Source organism: Carassius carassius, chromosome 32 (genome assembly GCF_963082965.1).
Source record: "Carassius carassius chromosome 32, fCarCar2.1, whole genome shotgun sequence".
In the NCBI taxonomy this organism is placed as follows: Eukaryota; Metazoa; Chordata; class Actinopteri; order Cypriniformes; family Cyprinidae; genus Carassius; species Carassius carassius.
In genome coordinates this window covers 5073520-5082821 of record NC_081786.1, presented here as the reverse complement: position 1 = coordinate 5082821, position 9302 = coordinate 5073520, and the positions used below count along the sequence as shown (strand labels likewise).

The window sequence follows — 9302 nt, the reverse complement described above, 5'->3', positions numbered from 1 at the left end:
CAAGATTAAATCCACATGGCTTAATGGGAGTATAAACAAAAACTACCAAGATGTGGAAATACTTAACATTTAATTTTTAGTTCACTCAAGTTTAATTGATGTCACAATGCAAAATTGCAATAAAAAGGGGCAGAAATCTCTTTATTTTGGACTGAATTATGACTTTTATGGCCATGTTTTCTGAGATTCATCTAGCCAGTCAATACCTATAAAATCTACGCAGAACTTACACTGGAATTGATTAAGTTTAATAATAAAAAGTTCAATAATTTGCTGAAAATGTATTCTCCCTCAGGCCATCCCAAAATGTAGATTAGTTTGTTTCTTGGGAACAGGTTTGGAGTAATTGAGTTTTACATAATTTGCTCACCAATGGATCCTCTGCGGTGAATGGGTGCCGTCAGAATGAAAGTCCAAACATCTGATAAAACATAATTCATAAGTAATCCACATGATTTCAGTCCATCGGTTAATATCTTAGTGAAATATCGTGAAATGCTGTTGATGTCTTTAACTTAAAACCATTGTTTCTAGCTAAAATACAAGTCTACTATCCATAATAGTCGATTGATGTGAGAAGATAACAGGGCATGGATTAATGGATTAAGGACTGATATTTCGGCCAGAAGTGAAATTTCAAAGTTAAAACAATATGATGGATTTATTAAAAACGCAGTTTTCACATTACAAGATTGGAGTCTTGTGGATTATTGTGATGTTTTTAACAGCTGATTGGACTCTCATTCTGACGGCACCCATTCACTGCAGAGGATCTATTGGTGAGCATTTGATGGAATGCTGAAATTCTCCAAATCTGTTCCCATGAAGAAACAAACTCATCTACATCTTAGATGATGTGAGGGTAAGAATTTTTGGGTGAACTATTCCTTTTAATCTCATTAGCTAAATTATACATGAGACTGAATATTAGAGTTGACTAATATTTTATTTTGGAGCACATTAACATAAAAACAATCAATATAAAATAAGGAAATAAGGATAAGGAAAACCAGCAATCAAAACAAGTGTATGTCCTTTGGGAAACCAAAATTCCCAACAATCCAGTAAGAGGACTTCTAACATCTAAGGGGTGGTGTTGGCGCAGTGGATAAGACACATGCCTTTGGCGTGAGAGACTTGGGTTCAAATCCACTGTATGACACCAATGTGTCCCTGAGCAAGACACTTAACCCCTAGTTGCTCCAGAGGCGTGCGACCTCTGACATATATAGCAATTGTAAGTTGCTTTGGATAAAAGCGTCAGCTAAATGAAAAGCGCTTTTTTGGATAAAAGCGTCATTTACATTTATTCATTTAGCTTTTGATAAAAGCGTCAGCTAAATGAATAAATGTAACACTATTCCCAGTGCCTGCGTCCACTGCTCCATGCTGGAGCCTGTCGTAACGATGATCATCGTGGCTGTCCTAATAAACCAGCTTTAGCAGCCAGTGCTTCGTTCTGCTGGATGTGATATTCCTGAAAGCGCATGGAGATCCTCTGCGTCATCTTCAGATACTTCTGTAAGCAGCTCTCAGAACATGTAGTCTGGAAAGACAAGTTACAATTGATTTGGTTATAAATGATCGATTTATCCTCTTGCAGAAATAGAAGCACAAACAACATCCCCACACACCTCTTCTGGCTTGACCTCTCTTGTAGTGAAATCTTTCACACAATCCATGAAGCAGTTCTCTGTCAGTTTATTGTAGGTTCCCAGAAATTCTTTGAACTGCAAAATACAAATATGGGCAGTTAAATAGCTATTTAATCATTTAAAAACTATAAATAGAATATAAATGTGTATGGTTATGTTCTTTTTACCTGTTTGATCTGGTCTGATTCAGTGACCTGAGCTGCCATAGTTACAATACAGTGGAGATCTCGTCGTTTTCATTGATTGATAGTGCAGAGGCTGCTACATAAATACATGTTCTTTAATAATAGAGGCCTTTAGCATTATATCACATGTACATTTATAACACTAAATATTCGAAACATGCCTTCAAAAATAAATATATTAATAAACGCTTTATAATAAATAAGATACAGACGATAAATATAACAAGAAACAAAACGCGTTAAAAAAATAAATAAAAAAATAAACAAACAAAGAAAAAAATGATATTAAATCTTTCACCTTTGCTGTCAGAGCTCAGGATGTGAAGGACATGTGAGAACAGAACAGGTATCCGCTGCTTGCTTCACATCGGCAGATTCGTCACTGTCGTTACAAATAAGAGCCCTTATGAAATAAAAAAAATAAATACAGTCTATGAATAAATATCGTATTACATTTGTATTTTTCTGTAATATATTTTTACATAATTGAAAATGTGCAGACATAGTATACAAAGACAAGCGTCCCTTTAAATTAGCATCTTATTTCACATTAAAATGATTAAATATAATGTTTTATATTCTCAGTCATTTTATGATTACTTGTGCTACAGGATAAAAATGCTAAATCTTCTGAAATTTCTCAGATTTATTACTTATTATTTATTTATTATATTTAAAAAAATAGGGGTAAAGGCTATTATTTATTGATTTATTTTTAAATCTAAACATTTATTTCTCATGTTTTACAAATTTAAATAATATCCTATGAAGGACCAAATGGGGGCAGCAGTGTCATGATTGAAACGTAGGGAACTTTTATTTTGAAATCTTGCGATCTTGTCCTTGTTTCCAGGATCACAGTTGTGAAGTTTTGTTGTCAGCAACAACCGTCGCTGAGAAAATAACAGGATTTACAGCTGAAATAAAACCTCCTTTGAATATCACGTTAAAATACTACGAAATGAAGTCGGGGTTTACTGTGAATTTAACAGAAATGAGAGGCTGAAGCAACCGGTTTCTTTAAAAAAAAATCACCAGCGGCGGGAAATTTAAAAACAGTAAGTTACTGACAACAAGACTAGAGTGATTGACGTGTCATCATCAGCGGATATCTCACGAAATAAAGGCAATAATCGTTATGTTGACGTCATGCTCACGGTAAGACTGTTAGAAACGCCTGAAAATGATGAAAGCTTTTGACAACTAACGATTGGGCCTGTACATTGTTATTATCCTCTGTTTAAAGACCGACAACAGTGAAAACAGTCTTATTACTGATAGAAAAGTGGAAATGGACCCTTGTTGTGTGTCTGTGGTCAATAACACGAACTTAAACGACTCTACATCCAGTTCTGATGCAGCAGATGTGTTAATTCGTTCAACCAGAGCTGCTTTGGGTGCCAGCAGAGAGGAAATACAGCACGAGGGTCATAATAAAGTTAATATTTACATTAGGAGACTGTCAGACTCTGAAGATGTTCATTCTGTGAATGAGAGAGAAATCCCACCTGTCCACCGAGTGAATATTCCTTCAGCTTCAGATACAGGTTACACTATTATATTGATTGTAGTTAAAATGTGACATGCATTTAAGGATCAATAGATTAAATTATTTTTTTATCTGAATTCAGCTGAATCCCATGAACAACATCCCAGTGGATCATCAAATCAATTTGCTGACTTTTCTGACAAAGTGAGTTTTTCCCCCCCTTCCTACAGTTATATTTGGTTTGTTTATAAACAATTTAAACTTGCTGAAGTTGATTAATGTTTTTTTAAACAACTTTTTTTTTCTTCACATAGACCTCCAGGAATAAGGAAAGTAAAGTTCAAATTACAATCATGGAGATGGCAAACTCAAAATTGATAGGTATGATCATTTTGTTCTATTCTATTCTGTTCTGTTCTACTGAATTCAGTTATATTGGTATTATATTCAAAGATCAGAAATTACAATCATGCAGACAGAAAATGTGAAGCCAGATGTTGTTATTTTGTTTTGAGCTATATTGGTATTATATATAGAATATAGCTTAAGTGAAATCATACATAAAATACCATTATAATTCAAAACAACAATGCAATTATAAAAATTAATACCTTTCGACTAAGTTTTCTTTTTGTATTCTATTGAATTATATTGGTATATTTTTACATGTCACTAATGTGAAACTAATTGAAATATCTGAACACCTTAGGTGAAGACGTGCAAATTTCTACATACTCTGTTGACGGGAGAGGAGCAGTTTCTGCCGCCCTCAAGAAAAGGTAATTCCTGATTTCATTCAGTCACTCGTATGATCAAACATGGTTATTATTTTGTACACGTGAATATTTCTCTGTTTCTCAGATCCCAAAGTGTCCCTTTAAGACGTAATGTGACAGTACAAGTGTTGGACCAAGACAGATCCCAAACTCCAAGAGGCCAGTCAGAGCCTGCTTGTCCATTAGGAGATCCTGGGACTTCTGCAAATGTGGCAGCCATAACAGCTGCTACTATTGCCGCCACAGCACCACTTATCAAGGTAGACATTATTAGATTCATATAGCATTATAATATTGTGACATTCTTAAAGCAGTACAGTAATATAGCATTGATTTTAAACTGTCTTTGTTCGGCCAATCAGGCTCAGAGTGAGATGGAGGCTCAGATCGCACTGGTAACTGCTGAGCTGAGGAGGCTACAGGCGGCAGAGTCCAGTGTCCCGCTGGAGAGAGCTCAGATCAGTTCTGTTGGGAGAGCAGCCCTCCTGGAGGAACAGCTTAATCTTCTGATGCAGCAGAGACTGCAACACCTGGAGACGATCCAATGTCAGCAGATCCAGCTGCAGGTAAAAATGGCAAGATCTCTGTCTCGACCTGGAGATGCAGAATCTGGATTTTACTTTATTTAATTTAATTTTATAGTCAGTTTATTTTTGTTTTATTTATTTATATATTTGTTTTATTTATTTTTGTTTACTTTTGCTTTTATTTTATATTGTTTAATTTCATTGTTGTATTCTTTTTTTGTTATTGTTTTAGTTTTTATTTATTTATGTATTTTGTTTTATTTTATTTTAGTTTCATTTTTTATTTTTTTGCTTGGTTTTTGTTGAGTTTTATTTTTGTTTAAATTAATGTTTTGTTAATTTACGTTGTTTATTTTTTTTCTTTCCTTTTCTTTTCTTAATTTTTTAGTCTACTTATTCAAGTCAAGGATTATTACACCAAAACATTCATAATTAAGTTTTCCACCCTTGAACTAAATATATTTGCTACAGTATATATACTCTGATATGATAGGCTGATATAGATCATACTGTTCTTCAGGCTTGTACCAGTACCAAATACTGAACAGATTGTCTACATAGCACACTGAGCATTTTTATTTCAAGAAGACTTCAGTTGCAGAGATCTGTTTTAAGGAGTCACATGCTGTTGTATTGCGTCTTCGTTTCAGAGATTGAACAGATTCTGATGAAATATTCATCCTATAAAAAGACATTTGTAGAAATTATTTTGTAAGTGTGAGATGCATTTTGAAAGCCTCATGGCCTACATGACATGAGATCATGTACGGAGGGTGTAAGAATGAACATTGTGTACTTTGTGTCAGCTCATATGTAATGTATATGCCTCTGGGACCTCTGGGCATCTAATAAATAATTGTAGAAAGCACAGGGAATAACATAAACAAAGCTAATAATACATATACAAAAAGTGGACAGTGACTGAAAACAAAACTTTATAAGAATGGTAGCTTCGACAGAGACCATTTCAGATGGTTAGTTGGCATCTCTGGCTTGGTTGTTTTATTTAGCCTCTGAGCATTATTCCTGCAAGTCTGAGAAGACTCTTCTCCACTGCAGTTCATAAATTGATTGTGTTTATCAGCTTATGCATTTATCATATCTCCTCTATCTTCAGAATCGCCTCCTGGGATCAGCTCTAGATGTCGTAGCAGCTCGGACAAACACAGACTCACAGTCCACCCTGCAAACAGGCTCTGTCACTCAGACAGACTTTCTGCCAGCTCAGATCTCAGACAGTCACCGCGTCAGACTCTCTGCCACTGATAAAACCTCTGCTGGAAGCCCAGCATCTGGTAAGGCTGTCGCTGAGATTAAGTATACATAGATTTCTCTTTTTACAATCTATAATCACCATAAGATGATTGTGTCTCAATCACCATGCCAATAAAAATTAAATACATTATGTATTAGACCTGATTTATACTATGATTCCTTCTAATGATAATTATTTTCCCCCCTACTGGTCATATGTCAATACAGTGATAGATTATAAAAAAATGTTTGGAAAGACACTTAAAGGGTTAGTTCAGCCATAAATTCATTTTTGATGAATTCTGAGACCCCTCTGACTCTCCCATAGACAGCGATGTAATTAACACGATAAAGGTCCAGAAAAGTAGCTAGGACATCGGTAAAATAATCCATGTGACATCAGGGGTTCAGCTGTAATTTTACGAAGCTACAAGAATACGTATGCTGGTATACAAGGAAAATAAAAACAACAACTTTATTCAACGATTCGTCTCCTCTGTGTTGCCCTTGTGCCATTTTAGAGAGTATCCACTGCACGTAAACCGCGTATGCTATTCTGTGTCAGCTGCGCCACACGGATACATTGTTTTCATAAAAAGTATTCTTGTAGCTTCGTACAACTGTACAACTATTTGAATATCTGGAATCTGAGGGTGCAAAATAATTGAAATATTGATAAAAAAAAAACCTAGCAATCAGAAATTAAGTTTTAATACATTTATGGTAGGAAATTTATTAAATATGTTCATGGACCATGATCTTTACTTAATGTTTAAACATTTTTTTTAAAGGGTGCTGAATATTGTTTCTATGTTGATTAATTTCTCCTGCAGTCTTAAAGGATGTGCTCCGAGACAAACAAACAGGTGGCCATACAAGCCCCCTGGAGACCCCTGCACCACGTAAAGTCATTCCTAAACCCACGCACTGGACATCATCAACAAACACCATCAAACCTCAGAGATCCTCCCTCAGAAACCAAGGTCGGTTTCTCTTCTGCATCATTTACTCTGTGTCTGTTTATTGACTGAAAGCAATTTGATCATTGCAAATATTTGCTTTAGAGCCTAGATTTTATGAGTAGCTACATTATATTAAGTGCACTTTTTTTTTCTGTCCACGCCCCAATCGGACCACAGTTCTGAAATATTGTTGATTGGTTAATAAATCAGTCTTACAGTGGTTTTACAGTAGTATGGATGACATTCAAGTTAAAACCACTTGATGGCAGTAGCGTCACTACTGAATTTTTGCCTTTGCACCACAAACAGAACTTTCCACTGCCTTTATATCATTTTAGCGTAGATTTTAGATTAATCAGAGGTACTGATAATCCATAACAGCATACAATTTTTTTTTTTTTTTTTTTTTTAAGTTATTTTTTGTTTCAAGACCAGTGTTGTTTAAATTAAAAGCTTTCTAATATCATTCTGGAAAAATGAAGCATGTTGTACAATTTGTTTCAATTATTATTCAGTAATTTATTTACATGCAAAATATTTTTTTTAGCTGTATCTGGTTGTAATATAATATGCATGCACTATGGTTTGGAAAGTAGACAGAGCATTTTAATTAATTACTGCTGCACATATTTTATTTATTTATTTTTTTGGTTATGTCCATTCTTATCACTACTTTGGAATGGCATTCATTGTTGCATCCATGGCTACAGGCTTTTGAATCCATTGTGCTTTGCCCTTGCCAAGAAACCGCCTGTTTTTAGTTTCCTGTTTAAGAGACAACAATGATCAGCTCGGCCCAGAACCTCATGTTCTCAAACTCCAAAACCAGTCATTTATCCCCAAACAAGCTTTTTCCCTTTAGACACCATCACTCAACCAATCTGTCACTCCTCCGGATTGGATTGAAGACTCGCTTTTGAACTAAAAACCAATTAAGGCAAAAAGCAGTTGTTGATAGAGGTGTCACCGCCGAACAGCTGTGTAAATATGAACAGTTCAAGCTGTTCGTCTCAGTCACGCTGTTTTGCTCCTGTCGGAGAAAGCCCAGGCTTGTTATTGGAAAAGCTTCGGGCATGTTAGCACAAGCTGACCTGGTAACACAGCTGCTTTAGTGTCTTCAAGAGGTGCGCGTCATTAAACGGGCTGAATTACCCTACACAACTGTGAGTACACTATAGGCCACACTTGCTTATCACAAACAACATTCCTGCTTTTCCATTTCACCTCGCTCTTTCCTCTTTTTCCACGATGTGAGTTTAGAGATCACATCTGAAACCTGGGAGAATTTTTTCTGCTGCGGCCCCCTCCGTGTCTCCCACATGAAGGCCGGATTGTTTTCCCAGACGCCGGAGCTGTGTTCTCAGGCTCGCGTTGATGGATGTGTGTGGGAGAACAGAGAGTTAATTATGGCGCGCGTGTATTTTTCCTGGAGTGTGAAACTTCTCTTTCGAATCATCAGTTCTGGTGTTTCGACCTACATACATACACAATGCGCTCTTCCAGATTGATTATTTCATTGAGTTTGATGTAAAATTTAGGGGAATCAGCGAGTGTAAACACGAAGGTTTCAGGCTGTTGTACGTAATGATGTTTATGGATATTGGTCTCTGTTATGTGCAATGACAGCCTTTATATACTCATTTCAGTCTGTAAATGGATTAATTTTTTCTTGAAAATAACACTTTTGTTTAGCAAATATGCATTAAATGTATCAAAAGTGACAGTAAAGACAATAATAATGTTACAAATGATTTGAACCTTCTGTTAACAGTTGTTGCAGAACACACCTTTTTAACATTGATAATGATGAGAAGCAGCAAATTCACACCCAGAACGATAACTATTAAGATAACAATATTACTGTTATTGTTTCGACCTACATACATACACAATGCACTCTTCCAGATTGATAATTCCATTGAGCTTGATGTAAATGTTAGGGAATCAGCGAGTGTAAACACGAAGGTTTCAGGCTGTTGTGCATCGAGACTTCAGCAGTAAGATGTCTGGTGCTTCTGACTCCATTTTGTCACTTGTGCACATCAATCTGGTCGTCATGGCAACCCGGCTATTTCGGTGGCAGCGTTGCTCCATCTCTCCGGCTGTCAGACCGTTTTCTCTCTCTATTGAAATGGGCTATTTTTAGCCAACCTTCCTTTTGTTTCTCGCGTACATCATCAAAGCGGCATTAAATACATGCAGAGAGGAGAAATCTGGAGCATGAGGTGTTGTCGTGTAGAGGATGCTTTTATGTTTACTCCTTTATGAGTAATCCATCAGGACATTAGGTGTGTTAGAACTGGTTTAATTATCTGAGCTCATGCACGCTTTGGTCAAAAGGTAAATTTAGCAGCTGTTACTGTTTTTTGGGATTTTTATTTATTTAGGTTTATATGAGTGAGTAAGAGAAATGAAGATGATTTATGACTCAATTTTAATAGTTGTAATAATAAT

The 9302-nt window shown here is 35.8% G+C and overlaps 2 protein-coding genes across 3 annotated transcripts in view; one reads left to right on the top strand and one right to left on the bottom strand.

The window, feature by feature from the left end:
• Positions 1-1411: 1411 nt before the first annotated feature.
• On the bottom strand, positions 1412-2239 carry timm9 (translocase of inner mitochondrial membrane 9 homolog). 2 transcript variants are annotated; one of them, XM_059520990.1, is made up of 4 exons: positions 2139-2239; positions 1823-1916; positions 1635-1730; positions 1412-1546 (listed from the first exon to the last, which is right to left on the bottom strand). In XM_059520990.1, the coding sequence occupies exons 2-4, from the start codon at positions 1859-1861 to the stop codon at positions 1412-1414; spliced, it is 270 nt and encodes an 89-aa protein (XP_059376973.1). In that variant the 5' UTR covers positions 1862-1916; positions 2139-2239. The 2 variants fall into 2 exon arrangements, with proteins under 2 accessions (XP_059376973.1, XP_059376974.1); XM_059520991.1 differs by having other exon boundaries at positions 1823-1913; positions 2139-2185.
• Positions 2240-2670: 431 nt separating this feature from the next.
• kiaa0586 (KIAA0586 ortholog) overlaps positions 2671-9302 on the top strand; it is a 118007-nt gene continuing 111375 nt past the window's right edge. Inside the window, exons 1-9 of the mRNA XM_059521156.1 lie at positions 2671-2998; positions 3087-3387; positions 3472-3533; positions 3644-3710; positions 4039-4108; positions 4191-4365; positions 4468-4671; positions 5750-5927; positions 6720-6869. Coding sequence (XP_059377139.1) covers positions 2990-2998; positions 3087-3387; positions 3472-3533; positions 3644-3710; positions 4039-4108; positions 4191-4365; positions 4468-4671; positions 5750-5927; positions 6720-6869 — 1216 coding nt within the window. The 5' untranslated portion in view covers positions 2671-2989. The remainder of the gene's footprint in view (positions 2999-3086; positions 3388-3471; positions 3534-3643; positions 3711-4038; positions 4109-4190; positions 4366-4467; positions 4672-5749; positions 5928-6719; positions 6870-9302) is intronic.